Below are 17760 nucleotides of genomic sequence, written 5' to 3'. Positions count from 1 at the left end.
TCTGAATGCTGTATTTCAGAGTAAATATTTAACTCCGGTCGCCAGGCCAAGTCTAACTTTGACCTTTGTGGAAACATTAAAGAGGACTATTCTAATCTTCAAATTTCAAGAAATCCAATCTCCCAGAAAGAACCAAAGTCTCACAGCTGGTCCTAGCACTCGGGTTGGCCCCGAGCTCTAGCACAAAGCTCTTCAGAGTGTTGGTCTCAACCCTGTCCCGTGTGTTCGGATACGGAGTTTGGCGTCGATTGTAATTCAGTGCACTGCCACTTTTATTTAAAGTTTTGTTTGTTTGTTTGAGATTAAAATGTTTGTCATTGAAGACTCCAGGTCCATTTCACTTTTATATCCCCTCCTTTTTTAAAAGCCACTCAAACCACTATTTAGGTTTAAGGGATAAGGAATCTGGAGGGATTCTCCCCCGCCCCCCCCCTTTGCTACCTTTATTGAGAACATCTGGCCTTTAGAAAAACGTCACCTGAACTGAAGTGTGCTTCCTGCTGGAGCTGATTCATGCTCTGGCGCCAGCTCTGTCCCTTACCTTGAGCCAGGGACGAGCCGGAGACCCGCTGGTCTGGACCGTGCAGGAAAGGGCCCGTGGCCTTTGAGTCTGTTGTTTTCCCTACTATCCTAGAGGTGGGCTGTTGCTTCTGCTTTGATGTGAAGTAATTGAGAACAACTTTTGAAGTGTCCTCTGGTTATTTGCCACTATTTAAAACACAAAACAAACAAAATCTGGTTATATTCTTGAAGTTACCTGTAAATGATTCTTAATTTTGATAAAATTAGCCAGTGTATTTTAGAAATGTTTTCAATAAATGAGTATTTAGATATTAATTTCATGAGTTATAATCACTATGTATTTTAACTTGTACAAGAAGGCTTCAAAAAGTTCATGGAAAAATGGAGTTAAATGTTAATCAACTTTTTTCACAAACATGTTGAAGCCCCTTGAATTTAATGACTAGGGTGGGGCAGGGGCAGCCTCCCACAACCAAATGGGTCCAAGGGGCGATTGTGTAATTAAAGGAATAGACAAGGCATGCAAGGGCTCACCTCTTCCAGAATGCAGGAGTGTATTTTCTCATAAGTTTATATAATCTCAGGCATGCAAGCCATGGTGTCAGGGGAGCCAGCCCCTAAGAAATCATCACAGGCGCAACTGTACAGCAATAATAAGTGACGATGATAGTAAAGTCAGAGAATAAGAGAGTGAAATAAAGGAGTCAGACACATGTCAGGATAGCATGTTCACCTCAGCCCCGCTTGGTGGTCCATGCGAGGATGTGGAAGGTGGGAACTGCCGGAAGGAGAGAGCCGTTTTATTACTAAGCAAGGCTTACATATTTTTTAGGGGCATGCAAGCCCCATATTACAGGTAAAGACATATGTCACAGGAAGGGGTTGTACTACAGGTAATACAGTAAAGGGAGTGGGACGATCTAGGGGTGTACCTAGAAGGGGAGGGTTGGGGGTACACATGTGACAAGATGGGCAGATCCTAGATTCAGGGTGGCAGCCTAACTTTGTATGTCACCGAGCAGGTTTGACCTAACTAAGCTCTCTGTGGAAACAGTTACTATCCTTATCAGCAGGGTGTGAGTCCCACCCACCATGGACCAGACTGTAGTCTGATGGCTGAATGCCTTCAGAGACAATATCTAAGCATCTGACCTCCCACCTTGTGCTGGCAAACAGCCTCTTAGTTAGGCATCTATTTCGGGGAGACAAAGCTGGGGACAAGTCTGTTTATATCCCACAGTAAGCACATAAGTATCAGGAAGGGGCTGTTAGAGGCAGACATGTAACAGGAGGGGAAGAGGTGGGGTAGACACACAGTAGGAAGGGGAGGTACTAGGGGCATGCATGTGACAGGAAGGTACTTAAGTAAAAGGATGGGCGATTCTAGAGTTAAGATGGCTTCTCTGAGCTGGCTTGACCTTAAGCGCCCCTTAGCTCGCGGGCCATACGTAGGGTGGGACAGTCTAGGCTCTGATCGCTCGCCTTGGCAAACATTCTTCAAGCAGATAGCCTTCAAGAGCACAGTAAGCAACCAATTGCTTACACGCAACGCCGTAAAAATGGCCTTATTACAACGGACATTGTGGGAAACAACTTTTACTTAGGAGAATGTGACTGGGATTCATCTCTAGCTCACCAGTGTGAAAGCCTCTCTCCACCCAGAAACCTGGCCTTCCAGCTTCTTAAACATGAGAATAAAGAACTTGTCTGCATTCACTCTCTCCTGGTTCCCAGTTTCCAACAAATGACAAATTAAAAAAATAAAGTCAGTGAGCTTGTTAAAAAGGCAGTAACTATAGGAAACCTCCCTGCCTTGGTTTGGTTCCATTTTTCCTGAATTGTAGCAGCGACGCATAAATTACAGAGCACTTTCTTCCTCCTAGGTGTTTGATTTGAAGGGTTCCCTTAGGAATCGAAACGTGAAAACGGACACTGGGAAAGAGAGCTGTGACGTCGTCCTGCTGGATGAAAACCTTTTAAAGATGGTTCGAGACAACCCACTGTATATCCGTTCTCACTCCAAAGCCGTGCTGAGAGCCTCCATCCATAGCGACTCCCATTTCCTTTCTAGCCACCTGATCATAGACTACTCTTTGCTGGTTGGTCGAGACGATGCCAGCAACGAGCTGGTGGTGGGAATTATAGGTAAGTTCACGGGGTGAAAGGGAGCAGGCCTCCCCTACTGAGGATACTGCATTGGTCTAGCAATGGCTTGTTAACACATGTTCTTGAAGTAAAACACTCCCTCAAACTCACTGCCATCGAGTTGATGCCAGCGTAGAGTGACCGTATTAAAAGGCAGGACAGAACTGCCCTCGGGAACGTCAAAGACAATCTTCATGGCCTCGTTTCTCCTGTGGTGCGGCTGGTAGTTTCAAACTGCCAACCTCCTCGTTAGCAGTCCATCTCATACCACCAGGGCTCTCAAAACAAACGAGGCCCTGTAATGTGTTGTGAAAATTCAATGCATTATGGGTTTAAAAAAATAGATAAAATGCAAAAAAAACCCAATAACCATTAGAATAGCACCTGGCTCACTGTCAATATGCTATAAAAGTTAACAATTATAGAGGTATAGTAGTTATAGTTGAACTGTTAATACATCTGTCAAACTCCCCCATTAATCTGAGGGAGAAGAATGAGGTTTCTGCTCCCAGAAAGGTTTGCAGCCTCAGAAACCCGAGATAAGGTTGCTGTGTGTAGCAATTAAGTCAGTGGGAGTGGGTTTATTTTGGGGGAGGGTTGATGGTGGTGATAGTAATTGTAACTATTATCACTTACTTACTTTTAATAAGAATTTTTACTGCTAATATTTCTCCCCCAACAGATTATATTCGGACATTTACATGGGACAAAAAGCTTGAGATGGTTGTGAAATCAACAGGCATTTTAGGAGGGCAAGGTGAGCAGCCTGTTCATTTTGTTCACTCTTTAAACTATTAGAACTTTTAAAATCAGTTAATTTTTTTAGATGGGTGCTATTTTTATTTTTAATTTCTGAAAATCAGTGGTTATTTTCTATTACCATCTTCAAAATGAGCCCCCCCCCAAAAAGAGGGGAATTAAGTAGGCCAAGGAAGTATTAGGGTTCACTTTTTAAAAATCATTTTATTGGGGGCTTATACAACTCTTATCATAATCCATACATACATCAATTGTGTAAAGCACATTTGTACATGTGTTGCCATCATCATCCTCAAAACATTTGTCTTCTACTTGAGCCCTTAATATTGGCTACTCATTTTCCCCCCTCCCTCCCCTTTCCCCCTCCCTCATGACCCCTTCATCATTCATAAATGATTATTTTCTCATATCTTACACTGTCTAATGTCTCCCCTCTCCCCCTTCTCTGTTGTCCATCCCCCAGGGAGGAGGTTATATGTAGATTCTTGTAATCGGTTCCCACTTTCCACCCCACATTCCATCCACCCTCCAGGCACTCTCACCACTGGTCCTGAAGGGCTTATCTGTCCTGGATTCCCTGTGTTTCCAGTTGCTATCTGTACCAGTGTACATCCTCTGGTCTAGCCAGATTTGTAAGGTAGAATTGGGATCATGATAGTGGGAGGGAGGAAGCATTTAAGAACTCGAGGGAAGTTATGTGTTTCATCATTGCTACCCTGCACCCTGGCCTCCCCGTAACCCTTCAGTAAGGGGTGTCCAATTGCCTACTAATGGGCTTTGAGTCTCCACTCTGCACTCATAGGGTTCACTATTTATTAAAACGCCAAAAGTCCTGAAAAGATAAAGTTTTAAAAAATGCAAGAAGAAAACCAGAGGTTCTGGATAATAGTTCTATTTACTTATTTATTCTTTGAATAATGGTTCTTTGTCTTAAATATTTTAAAACTTAGTCCTCTAAGTTCTCGAAGCACTACCAGCTCTAAGCAGGATCTGTCTTTTAAAATAATTTTTTTTTCCATGGACGCTGCTCCCGGATAGCATCCTGTCTCCAGTCAGGAGTACAGTGGACACTGGCCTGCTCACTTACGCTGCGGGGCATGTGGGTCTTTCTGGTGGTTTGCGTGGAGGGGCACAGGCAAGTTACAGGCATCTGCCTCATCAGTTACATCACGCTTTCTTTTCTCTCTCCTTTCTTAGGCAAAATGCCAACTGTTGTCTCCCCAGAACTATACAGGACTAGATTTTGTGAAGCAATGGACAAGTACTTCCTGATGGTGCCAGACCACTGGACAGGCCTGGGTCTGAACTGCTAAAGCTGCAAGCTCCCATTTTGAAATGGACTACACAAGACAGGGGCCTAAAGCAAAGGACCAAAAATAAGCTACATGTTTTGTTTCTTCCGCACACTCACCACTGTATGCAAAGGCCTCTCCGCTCCGCGGCGGTTCAGGCTGTCCGTAACCGAAGGGCCAGAGCTGAGTGGATTTATACTTGGGGTTTTGCTCCCTATGAGTTAGCTGGTTGCCGGAACTTCTCACTTGAGCTCGCGTACAGCGGCGAGTTTCAGAGGGCGCCAGAACTTGGTTAAAGTCATGGTGAGTGAGGACGTCACAGTGTGAAGCCTTAGGTGTCAGGCAGAAAGCAGAGTTTTCTAGGCGAACTCCTGGCATCGTGCTGGAGACTTCCTTGTATTGGGGAGCTTTGCAGAGCTGGTGAGTTTGTTCTGTGTGTCCTCTATAATTATCTTATGTTACTCGTTTGAATTGCTGAAGCCTTTAAAAAAACTTCTAAGGATTCCATTTATGGCCAGTTAAAACAGGTTGCCAGACCACAATCTGTTGTTTTACTGAGTGCTTTGTCTAATTTGAGAATCCTGTTGTTTCTTTCTAACTTGGTTTGTTTTGAGTATGTTCGGTGTTTTTAAATGTCTGTCTTTACTTCTCTGTGCTGTGGTGACAGGAGAATGCAGCCATGAAGGTTAAACCTTGTTATTTTTGCAGAGTTGCTTACAGTTTTTATGAAGTTAGTATGGCAACAACACTCACTAACATGCTCATATTTTAGGTTTTCTTCTTTCTCATTTGAGGGTAGCAAATTAGTAAATGAGATGGCAAGTAGCAGATCCCCAAAGAGAAAATTATTAATACTTTTTTTAATCTTAAAGAAATTTGTTCCAATCTAAGAAGCGAGGTGAGCAAGGAGGTTTTACTTGCTTTGTGTAAAGTGTGTTCTTCAATATAACCAGTCATGTAAGTGGCATTTACACATCTATACAGGTTTCCATTGTGGACATCACTGATTTCTAATTTCCTGAGAAGTCTTCGGGGATAGTTATTCGGATAGGAACTTACTGCTAAGGGTCAGCACTTTAGGCTTTAAAAGCAATGAGATGGACTGAACTATCTCTGAGGAAACACTTCCTCTGGCCTTCTCCCTGTAATAAGAGCCTTTTGGGAATTTATAGTTTTAAGCATCCCTTTCTTTTCATGCTTTTCTGCATAGCACATTTCTGCACTAATAGTTTTCACAGAAGATAAAAACCTGGATATATTTCAATTAGATGGGCTATAAAAAACAAAAGAAGCTTTTAGAAAACTTGCTTCTAAAAATGAACATATCAGTTTGGTGTTTGTTGCTTATTAGAAATCTGGCTTGTTTTGAATGGGAACAAGTTGAATGGAGATTTATGACTAATTTGATTTATTCTTTTTAAAAAACATGTATGCCCCTTGAGGACACCTAACACACTGGTGATTTCAGTTTTGTGTTAAGGACTCCCAATGGTGCGGTACCAAGGTGCAAGAGGTGGAACCCTTACTTTTACCTGTCCAGGGATAATGGCCTTTCTACCTGCTTTTGAATGTACATAATCACTGCCCTCTGTTTATTGTGTGCATAGGGCCAGGTTAATGGAGTTCTTATCTCACCCATCCCTTGTGGTTCTGCTCACAAACAGGTCAAGTGCAAGGTGTCTTCTACCACCCATAACTGGACAGTTTCTTTGTTTTAGTTCATTACCGTGTATATCGCTGAAATACTTCCTGGTGACAGTTCCTGGTAATATATGTACACTGGCTTTATTTACCTTGACCATGATTTAAAATTTTTTCTGTTGTTAAAAAAGTACTGCTACCTCATAAGTTAATCTTTGTGGTTAAGAAAACAATTCCAGTGTGATCTTGAAGCAGTAGTTACTGCCTTGCAAGGGCAACTGTCTTGAAAAAAAAAAACCACAAATGCCTGGGCCATATCAGTGAAGGGCCCTTAGGAGAGTTAGTGTTTGTTGTGAATGGTGGAATTGTGCTCCATCCATTCCTGTTCTGTGTGTACCGCCCTCACAGAAAACCGTTTCACATAATCCGCTCCTTACACGGCTGCACTAAGCGGGCGGGGACTTTCTTCTCTTCAGCCCCTTTCAGGTCTGGAGAACATTGATGTTGGAAAGGCACTGATGAGAGAAAGAATCTTTATACTTTTTTCCCTAGAATAAAACTGGAGCCCTGAAAATAATTGGTAATAGGATAGAGAAGCCTCATGAACATGTTTTGTGTAAAAAACCATATTATTTATAAGAAGTTTTTTGATGCCATCTGAAATTTATTAAAAATTAAGGACTTTTTTCTGTGTAAGCCTGAGAAAAATAGAATGAAGCAGTTGCAATCCCTTTTCAGTCTATTAAAGACTTTAAATTCATAGATTCTCAAAATGTCCTACAAAACGCCGTCTTCTCGCTTGCTGCAGGTGGATTTCGGGCACTGGCTGGTGGCTGGTCTTGGAAGTGGTAGGGTGGCATTTGTTTTGTGGCTGCAGCTTCCCCTTGGCATTCTACCCCTTCGTAGTGGGCTTTATAAAGCTGCCAAAGAAGGTGCTCTCTTCATGTAGAAAGTCTGCTTAGCTGTCGGAGTAGAAACTATTGTGAAGGAGTGTAATTGTGAAGCAGACCAGGCCATTCACTAGTCCTCAAGTGTTAACATACTCATTTACGCAGTATTCAAATCATCTAGTGCAATGCCTTTTTTGGGGGTTTGCTTTTGTAACAAGGGTGCGTTGTATTATAGAAAAATAAAAATTACAATCGAGCAGTTTTTAATGCTGCTTTTGTTTTGTAAAAAATGTACACTGTGTCTTTTGACAAGTTTAATTTTAACTAGAGAAATGATGTTGTAAATCATAATAGCCTCTTTCGAGAAATTCAATTACCAATATTAAAAGCACTAAGTGTATTATATTGTATATATTTCTGAATTTTGGTTCCAGCTGTGTTTTATATGATTGAGATGTTATTTAAGAGATAACTGATTTGACCTTTTGGAGACACGTACTGTAAATAAAAATAACTTACAATAAACTGAGAATGTAACTCACTCCACTTGGCCTCCAGTCTGTTTGAGATGGAGTTACATCGGCCTAACCTGGAGCCTGGAAGTGATACCAGGTCTTTCTATTCATTGTTTGCCCCTGTTGACTAGGGAAACAAATCCAGAGACTCATATGAAAGAGTTTTACATCTAAGAGTCATTGTGTATTGAGAAAACATTGCAGCCCAGATCAAGTTCGATATTAATTAGTCGCATACTAGTCAATAAATGTCTCTTCAGGCTCATGCAGTGCATGCAATGATGCAGAATTTAGAAAGGTGACAGGTCCATGGGTGAGAAGTCTTGTGGTTTCAGTGGTGGCAGAGTTCAGCACCGGCCGCTTGTCCTCACGTGGCTCCTCCAGCTCTGGGCGTGGCTTCCCAACAGGAAAGTGACGCGGCTAGAGAACTGATTTCTTCTGCCCTTCTCCACTCTGGAAGTGAGGCTTAAGGTCCTTCCGCCAGTCACTGCTATGGCTGTTTGGGCTTCGAGTCGGGTCTGTGCATTCTCGTCCCTGATTGGGCGGTTTCCAAAGCGCTGGTTTTCTCCTCGCTGTGATTGGCTGCATTCATCCGGGGGCGGGCCTTTAGCAATCAGTCTCTCCCGCGCGGATGGAGGTTCCTTTCTGGGGTTGCAGACTCGGCTTGTGTGGTCACTGGCGGCTGTGGGCGGCGACGGGGTGGCCCACCTATCGGTACCTGAGCTGAGGAGGGCGAAGGTGAGCGGGCGGCCCCGGGGCTCAGCGTGGGAGGCGCACGCGGAGGTAGGCGGGGCGGCGACGGAGCAGACCCCAGTCTGCCGGGCTCGCCGGGCTCGGAGAAGACTTCTTTACGAACTCCTCCAGGCTAACAGCCCAGAAGACGAGCCTTTTCCTTAAGTTAAAAAAAAAAAATCCCTAGGCTTTTGTGGTCAGCCTTACCCAAACCCTCGGGAAGCTTTTTTGTGAATAGTTTATTGAAATTTAGAGGAAGACAAAAGCTTTCGAAAAACTTGGCTGCAAAGGGGAATTTCGACTGGGTCGGCACCAGGCCCGGCGCTCTTCCCTGGTTGCTGGGAGGGAGGAAACCCTGCGGGCAGTAACTGGAAGGGGATTCCCGGTTTTGTTCTCTCAGAGGAGAGGTACACCTCACCGAAGCCTGGTTTGTGATCCAAGTGAGTTTTATGAGCGCTAGAAGCAGTCCCAGGTTTACACGGACACCCACAGGGCTCCTCACGAACACGCAGTCTGCCTGGAAGCTGCTCAAGAGTCACTCGGTGGACGCCTGGCTTCTGCCTTTCCAATTGTCTGCGGGCTGGACTGGTGAACGAGCCCTGGTCGACCCCATTGGCTGAATGGAATCAGGTGGGCCAATCCAGGTGCAGTGTCAACCCACAAGTACCTGGCGGGAAATCTGAACCTCGGCACATGCAGTGTGCCACTCCTTTGTTTCCGTAGCTCGGCCCTCTGGGCATGCGTTATGGTCGCCCCAGCGCCCATGCTAGACTGCCTCACAGTTGCTCCTATTTGGGAGACGTGAACTGGATGGAGGATCTCTGAGGGTTTGGCTTTTCGTCCGGTCGGTTCCGTGGTGTGACCCCTTAGTAATGGCATCCCCTTTCTGGCAGTTTCCTTTTGGATGCATTACCGGTGTTGTAGGACAAGGTGAGGAAGGGGGTTAAGAACCTCTGTATACGCACGCATACCGTGTTTCCCTGAAAGTAAGACATACCCTGAAAATAAGACCTACTTAGAGTTTTGCCTCTTGCTGAAATAAAAGGCATCCCCCTGAAAATAAGACCTCCCTGATAATAAGACCTCCCTGATAATAAGCCCCCCTGAAGCTACCGTAAACTGTACTCTGGACCATAGCAGTGGGCACCACCGTCCAGCTCACTGTTGGCCGCTGCTCACTGCCCTGATGGAGTTTGGCTGACTCACAATTAGACAGTCACGCAGGGCAGGCGTCAGGCACATTGTGTGGACACACGGGTGACTGAGGTAAGGGAGAAATATCTGATAAAGGGGTGGGGGGGATGTCTGGTGAAGGTGTCCACTGGCACGGGTGGGGGGAGGGGGATCACTTAAAATGGTACTGGGGTATCACTTAAAATAACACAGGAGGATCAGAAGGGGTTACAAAATGGTACCCCCCCCGATTCTCCTGTGTCATTTTGATTTCCCCCCTTTGAGCCTCCTGTGTCATTTTAAGTGATCCCCCTCCCCCACCCTGATACCCCAGTGTCATTTTTTTTTTAACCCCTAGAAATGAGCGAAAAAGAAAAAGCTACTCCATGGAGGACAAGAAAGGAATCGTGGAAGACTGTAAGGGCCCAAATCTTACTGCTTTCTGCAAAGGGAAGATGTTGATTATCCGATTGATCCGAAAATGGCGAGCAGAGTATGTTAACCTAATTGAACAAGTGGACAAGGGAAATGTTAAACAGCACAAGTGTGGATCAGTTCAGCAACCATTATTTTCTGAGCTAGAAGACCTGATCTGTAATGGGTTGTTGACATTGCAAAGGCTTTGGTTGTGAATAGGGCTTCGATTCAAGACTTTGCCCTTGCAATGGCACCACCGTTTGACATAGCCCCAAAGACTTCAAAGCATCACAGCACTGGCTGAATAATTCCCTTCAGTGAAGTTAACTGTCTTTAAGAAGATCCACAACTACTACCGTACCGTATACAGGTAATAAATTTGCTTTTTTGTTATTCAACAATAAATGTACTGTATTCTTCTTCATGGGAAAATAAGATATCCCCTGAAAATAAGACCTAGCGCATCTTTGAGAGCAAAAATTAATATAAGACCCTGTCTTATTTTGGGGGAAAGAGGGTAGTAACACTCAGTTTTCTTTGAAGCAGGCAAAAGGCTTTTAGAAGACTTGAGAAGTTAATTTGCCCCAGGCGATCTAAGATTTCACAGAAAAACCAAATACACTGCCATCTAGTCGATTGTAACTCACAGCGGCCCTCTAAGACAGGGGTCCTCCAGGTAGTAGGACCTTTTTTTTCCCTGAAGTTAAAAGGTCTGTTTTTTGTTTTTTTTAAGTTGGTTAGTTGGTTGGGGGTGGTTGCATCACAGTGATAACACAAATAGTTGATGCTCAGTGCTAATGTAAATGGTCAGTGCTTATACGTAATGCAAATAAATGGTCAGTGCTCAGTGGTCATGATAATTGTAAGTGCTCAGTGTTAATGCAAATTGTCAGTGTTCAGTGTTGTCGCATGAGGGCCCCAAACTGATAATCTGCCTAGGACCCCATGGGAACTTAATCCAGCTCTGCAGACAGCCAAGGAGTAGGAAACCCAATTTAATTGACAGTAAGTGCATTTCTATTCTGATTGCTATTGTGTATGATGTTGTATGTTGTGTGCTGTGTAAGCCCCGGTTCACATTGTTAGGATCTCTGAGCAGTGTGAGCTCAGCCATATGCTTGTATGGCTGAACTCACATTAGGTTCGGAAGAAAAAAGGCAGATGTGCCTTCTTTTTTTCTGTGGTGGAATCTGATCGTATGGGTTTTCTTACCCATGCGATCAGATACTTGTGCGAGTTCATAGATCGCAGTGTGGTTTGCACAGGGTAGTGTGAACTAGAAAGGTGGTGAAGGAACCGGCTCTGTAATTGTGCCGGTTCCCGCACTGCACCAGTGTGAGCCTGAGGTAAAAGCAGAGTTCCACCACTATGGGCACTGGTGAGGCTGAAATGATCTGGACTGGCAGGGCTGCATTGATGAGCATTGATCAGACTGCATTAATGGGCAGTGCAGTCTGTATGTCTCTGTGGAAAAAGTTATTGCTGGTATATTGTTTTTGTAGCGCTGTTCTCTAGAGAGATAAAATCAGATTGCTGATAATTTTATATATATTTTATAAAGATAGATATATAATACAAGAAATGAGCAGTTAAATTGTAAAGCAGTACAAATTGCTCAGTGCAACTCACTCCCGTGAGAGTTGTGAGACTGGCAGTCCTTCAAGTCTTGAAGGCCGCCAAGTAGTCCTCTGTAGAGTGAGCTAGGCTATCCCAGTCCAGGCAGCAAACAGCAAGGCAGGTCAGCAACCGTCAGCCAGGTCACCAACCATCGGTCCCAGGTCCAGAGATGTACATTCCAATTCTCAGGCAAGGCAAGTCTTATAGGGACCTCAGATTACAGTGACACAGTTCACAGGTTAGGTGTCCCACAGGTAGTGTAGCTTGCAAATTGAGGCACAGAACAAGCAAGGCAGCCGCACATGAGTCCGATGATCAAAGAGCAAGAGACAAGAAGGCGAGGCTCACTGAGCCATTTATCTCTCTGCCCTTCAATTAATCCCAGATGTGTTTATCCGCCAGGCTGGCACAATAAACTGTCTCAATTGGTATTTTACTAATAGCAGTTTGGAATCCCTAGGAAACAATGATATCAAGAAAGAGAAAAATTGACTTGGAGTGTAGGATATTTCAAGAACACTGGACTTAAGATTATTTTTTCATGCAGTACAAGGAAAGAGGTGTGTGTTTGATATGCCAGAATATAATGTCTGTGTTCACAGAATGCAGTTTGCGTCGACACTATCAAACTCAACATAAAGATCAATGTGATTGGTCAGAGAAGTGAGAAAAGATAAAATATTAATACTGAAAAATACATTGATAACTCAGAATACATTGGTGAAGCAGGAGCAGCTAAATATTTCATTCCTGTGAGCAATTTTTCAAGTTGTCAAGCTATAACGTGCACTGGCAGACCATTTGTGGAGGGAGAATTTGTTAAAGAATGCCTCCTTTCTGTTGCCAAAGAGATGTGTCCAGAGAAGGCCGATTTATTTAGTACAGTGGGTCTTTCAGGACCTACAATTACATGAAGGACTGATGAAATGGGAGACAGTTTGCCTCAGCATTTGCAAAACTCTGCCAAAAAACTTTCCTATTTTTCCCTGGCACTTGATGAAAGTAATGATGTCCGTGATTCTGTACAACTTCTAATTTTTATTCATGGGACGAATGACTATTTCGAAGTCACAGAAGAGCTTGCTGCACTGCAAAGCATCAAAGGAACAGCTACAGGAGCGGATGTCTGTGAAAAAGTTTGCCAAAGTCTGAATGGTGTGGAGCTGGACTGGGCTAAACGAGCCAGTGTGACAACTGATGGTGCTCCTAGCATCATGGAATGCCAGTTTAATAGATCCAAGTGTTTTTGCATTGAGGGAGTACTTGAATGGAGGCCCAATGTCCATCTGCTACCTTAATACTGAACCTATAAATATATGCACATAGATCTATTTCCACATCCTCATATATAAATATATTTACATATATACATGTCTTTATTTAGACCTCTATAAATGCCCTTTGCCTCCTAGCTCTTTCCTCTATTTCCTTTGACTTTCCCCTTTTTCTTGTCCCACTATCATGTCAGCCTTCATTTGGGTTACAGTAAATCCTCTCAGTTACAACTAGATGGTTTTCAACAGAAGAGTCTTTGGCATGCCATTTGCATTTTGTGAACAGTTAGAACGGGCAGACTGTTCAGCAGTTACGAGGCTGTTGGAGCTATAGAAATGGGGCCCACGTTTGTTAAGGTCACAGCTGGGGTTCAAAGCCAGACATCCTCAGTGTTGAGTCTGTTCTCCTACCTCAGCACTGGGGATCCCTCAGGAGTCAACATTTATCGCTCACTCTGTGGTAGGCACTGCAGTAAGATTTTTTTTCCCCATTATGCACTATTGATTATCCTTTGGTTGATAGAAGAGGTTATCATTTAAAATCTGTCTGGACCACGAGTATAGCATAGTGGTCATGCACTGAGCTGATCACTGCAAGGGAGAAAGGCTTTCTGCTCCCAGAAATAGTTTGTCGCAGAGACCCACAGGGCGGGTTTCTTGCCTATGAGGCCCCTATGAGTTGGAATCAACTCGATGACAGTGAGGTGTTTTGTTTTTTCCCTTCATTTAAAATTTTACAAAAGTGTGGTACCTGCGGACATGTTTTCTTAGCAATTAAATCCGCTAGTTGGATCATGTAAGTAATCATCTGTAAGACGTGGTCGGGTCTTTGAGTAATGTACACAAGGAGGCGGAATGTCGAGTGAAACAATGGGAAGACTCCAAAAGTACCGTTTCCCCTAAAATAAGACAGTGTCTTATATTAATTTTTGCTCCCAAAGATGCGCTATGTCTTCTTTTCAGGGGATATCTTATTTTTCCGTGAAGAAGAATACAGTTCATATTTATTGTTTTATTGAAAGAGACCTCGTACTTCCGGTGTGCTCCAGCTGCACTGTGGCCAACAGTGCGCTGCACGGCGGCGCCCGCCGCTAGAGTCCAGAGTCCAGAGGTGCGGTAGCTTTGGGGGCCTTGATTTTCGGGGAGGTCTTTTTGGGAGTGATACCTTATAGTTCAACGAGAGGCAAAACTGTAAGTAGGTGTTATTTTGGGGGGATGTTTTACTTTTTGGGAAACACGGTAAGAAAGAATATAAAATAAGTGCCAGCTAAAAAGGTTTAAGACTTGAGGAAAACATTAAAAAGTGCATGCAGAGTTGAGTTGGTAAAATCAGGAACACTTCAACCCAGTGCTCCAAGATGTGAATGCAACATGCTGGCGTGGAGTAGAGAACCAGTGGAGAGGTCTGGGGGGCTGGCCCCAACACCAACTACTAAGTGGACACCTGCCCCTCCCCCAGAAGAATTTATTTCAAAAGACAGCATTGAATCTGCAGCTCTAGGAGAGGGACATACGTGATCAGAATACATGGGTGTTGATGAAGGGGGAAGAGAGAGTGGAGCACATCCTGGCCCACCAGGCCTTGAGGACGATGACCCCAATTACAGCAGCCAGTCCACAGAGAGGTTCACATGGTCAGCCCCACTATGAGACATGATGTCCCTCACTGACCCATAGCTCTACAGAGGACAACACCGGAGACACAGTGTGGGAATTGTACCCGATCTGATCCCGCCACACTGAGGCAAAACACGAAGGGGGTGCAACAGAACAGCAAGAGAATGGAGCTACTAGGTCCCCAGGGAATGCTGAAGGTAGACTCTGGGGCCAGGGCGTGGAGCCCCAACAGACGGCTGAAAACACTCCTAAAGGTCAGCAAATGATCCTTGAACTAACTATAAGCTATTCTTTCTTGTGTTTTGTTTTGTTGTCATTTGTTTATATTGTTGCTTGGTTTTTCTCTGTCTTGTTTTTGTGCATGTTATCTCTGCAGCTCTGTCTAAATAAGATAAGCTGGATGAACAATCTGGAGGAGAAAACAACAGGACCGTCAGTTCCTTGGGGACATGGGAGAGGGGGAGGGGGTTCGGAAGTGGTGTTAACAAACCCAGGGACAAGGAAACAACAAGTGATCCAAATTGGTGAGGAGGATGTGGGAGGCCTGGTAGGGCATGATCAAGGGTAATGTAATGAAGAGGAATTGCTGAAACCCTGGGTGGGACTGAGCTTGATAGTGGGACAGGAGGGAAGTCAAAGGAAATGGAAGAAAGAGCTGGGAGGCAAAGGGCATTTATAGAGGTCTAGATAAAGACATGTATATATGTAAATATATATATGAGGAAATAGATCTATGTGCCTATATTTATAGGTTTAGTATTAAGGTAGCAGAAGGACATTGGGCCTCCACTCAAGTATTCCCTCAGTGCAAGAACTTTCTTTTTTTAAATTGGCATTCTATGGTGCTCACCTTCCCGACACAACCACTGAAGACAAAGTGGGTACATAAGTAAATGTGAAGAAAGCTGATAGTGCCCAGCTATCAAAGATACATCGTCTGGGGCCTTAAAGGCGTGAAGGTAAACAAATGGCCATCTAGCTGAGAAGCAACAAAGCCCACATGGAAGAAGCACACCAGCCTGTGCGATCACGAAGTATCAAAGGGATCAGGTATCAGACATCATGAGAACAAAAAAATCCTATCATTGTGAATGAGGGGGAATGTGGAGCGAAGACCCAAAGCCCATTTGTTGGCCATTGGAGATCCCCTTGCAGAGGGGTATCTGGGAGGAGACGCGTCAGACAGGGTGCGATGTAGCAACGATGAAAAATACAACTTTCCTTTAGTTACTAAATGCTTCCCCCCTCCCAATTTTACCTTGAAAGTCTGGCTAGAACAGGATGGACACTGGTACAGATGGGAACCAGAAACAGGGAATCTAGGGTGGATGATCCCTTCAGGACTAGTGCTGTGAGTGGCGATGCTGGGAGGGTAGAGGGAGGGTGGGTTGGAAAGAGGGAACCAATTACAAGGATCTACATGTGACATCCTCCCTGGGGGATGGACAACAGAAAAGCGGGTAAAAGGAGACGTCGGACAGGGCAAGATATGACAAAATAATAAGTTATAAATTATCAAGGGTTCATGAGGGAGAGGGGAGCGGGGAGGGAGGGGGAAAATGAGGAGCTGATGCCAGGGGCTTAAGTGGAGAGCAAATGCTTTGAAAATGATTAGGGCAAAGAATGTACAGATGTGCTTTACACAATTGATATATGTATGGATTGTGATAAGAGTTGTATGAGCCCCTAATGAAATTATTTTAAAAAAATCAGGAACAGTGTTCTCATCCCAATATGTGCCAAAATGAAAACTTTTGTTCTGTAATAAGTCCAGATATTTTAGGCTAAAACGAAAAAGGAGGAAGATGAGGCCGAGGTCCAAATGAAGTATCATCAAATTGAGCTGACAATCAGCTGCCGCCCTAGAGGTCTGATGGCTTCTCCTCTGAAAAGATGCTTCTTTTCTGGAAATCTCTTTACCTGATGGGTTTAACAAAAAATAAAGCTATGGAAATAAGTTACTGTAAATGTCGTTGGTGCATTTTTACTTAGATTTCGCAGGCTTGAATATAGTCCTGACTACTTACTACATATTGTCTAAATACCAAAGTATGTATGCTCGGGAACAAGGAGGTCGTGTGTTTTTTGTATTTTGAAATTGTACTTTGCTTGAAAGTGTACAGGGCACATTGTTTTTTTTTGTTTGTTTGTTTTAAACGTTTTATTAGGGGCTCATACAACTCTTATCACAGTCCATACATATATATACATCAATTGTATAAAGCACATCTGTACAGCACATTGGTTTTCCGGTTGTACACATTTTGTGATGTTTAGCTAGATGAAGTCTCAGCTGGGGTGGGTACTTTACATTGGTAACCCATGGGGCCAGTTGGACCCGTCCAGTAGGCCGGATGGCAGGGAGGGAAGGAAACCACCACTGGTCCTATGGGATAACTTACAAATATAGGAAGGAAAAACAATTGTGTATTTGAAAATCATTACCCTATCTTCTGTGGTGAGGCTGCCAGGACTTGTATGTGAGGAGGCACCAGTCCCTGGAGGAAGACATGCTTGGTAAGGTTGGGGCAGTGAAAAAAGGCCCCCCCCCCCCCTTCTAGGAGATGGATGGACCCAGGCTGAAGGAATGATGGTGAGGACATGCTGGGCCTGTTTGGGTTTCATGTGTTCCGGTTTGCATAGGATTGATACAGAACTGACTTGACTGCACCCAACAACATCCTGAGGGTGGTGACTGATGGGTGTTTGGTCAGGGGAGGAAGGTGTTGGCAGTTGGCAGTTGGGAGTTTGCTAGTTAGAAATGTACATTTTGTGAGAGTGCAGTACTGAGCATTGGCCAGTAGAGGGCCTGGAAGCCCTGATGTATGCTCAGTAAGAAGCCCCCAAGGCACTTTGTAGACTGGGCACTAAGTCCCAAAATAACCAGAAAAACTACCAGGACCCTTTGTTACATATCAGGATATGTAGTGCTTAGAATTGTTAACAGGTAATGGGTTTGTAAATTGCATTATTCACTTGGACCTACTCTAAAGCAATGAAAAGCTATATTATTAAACCATGTATTTGGCAAATATACCCTCCACATGCCATTGAAATAGACTAAAGTCTGAAAATAAATTACTGTAGATGGGATAACCCCCTTCCCAAATTTACTGATTTTAATTAATACACGAAGTGATCTTTTCTGTCCTTTATAATACTGATC

General features: G+C 44.0%; 2 protein-coding genes across 6 annotated transcripts in view; both read left to right on the top strand.

The window, feature by feature from the left end:
* PIKFYVE (phosphoinositide kinase, FYVE-type zinc finger containing) overlaps nt 1-7774 on the top strand; it is a 91884-nt gene extending 84110 nt beyond the window's left edge. For all 3 annotated transcript variants that reach the window (XM_075530436.1, XM_075530438.1, XM_075530435.1), the window contains 3 exons: nt 2406-2667; nt 3350-3424; nt 4624-7774. In XM_075530436.1, the coding sequence (XP_075386551.1) occupies nt 2406-2667; nt 3350-3424; nt 4624-4739 (453 nt within the window). In that variant the 3' untranslated portion in view covers nt 4740-7774. The remainder of the gene's footprint in view (nt 1-2405; nt 2668-3349; nt 3425-4623) is intronic.
* Nucleotides 7775-8382: 608 nt separating this feature from the next.
* The window catches only part of PTH2R (parathyroid hormone 2 receptor), a 137208-nt gene continuing 127830 nt past the window's right edge, over nt 8383-17760 (top strand). Inside the window, exon 1 of one of the 3 annotated variants that reach the window (XM_075529629.1) lies at nt 8383-8502. The gene's annotated coding sequence lies outside the window, so the exon portion shown is untranslated. Of the gene's footprint in view, nt 8503-10036; nt 10457-17760 lie in introns of those variants that run through there. The other 2 variants (XM_075529628.1, XM_075529630.1) reach the window with 2 other exon arrangements.

This window comes from Tenrec ecaudatus, chromosome 13, assembly GCF_050624435.1.
Source record: "Tenrec ecaudatus isolate mTenEca1 chromosome 13, mTenEca1.hap1, whole genome shotgun sequence".
In the NCBI taxonomy this organism is placed as follows: domain Eukaryota; kingdom Metazoa; phylum Chordata; class Mammalia; order Afrosoricida; family Tenrecidae; genus Tenrec; species Tenrec ecaudatus.
Note: the sequence above shows the minus strand (reverse complement) of the source record. Positions and strands in the feature narration are given on the sequence as shown.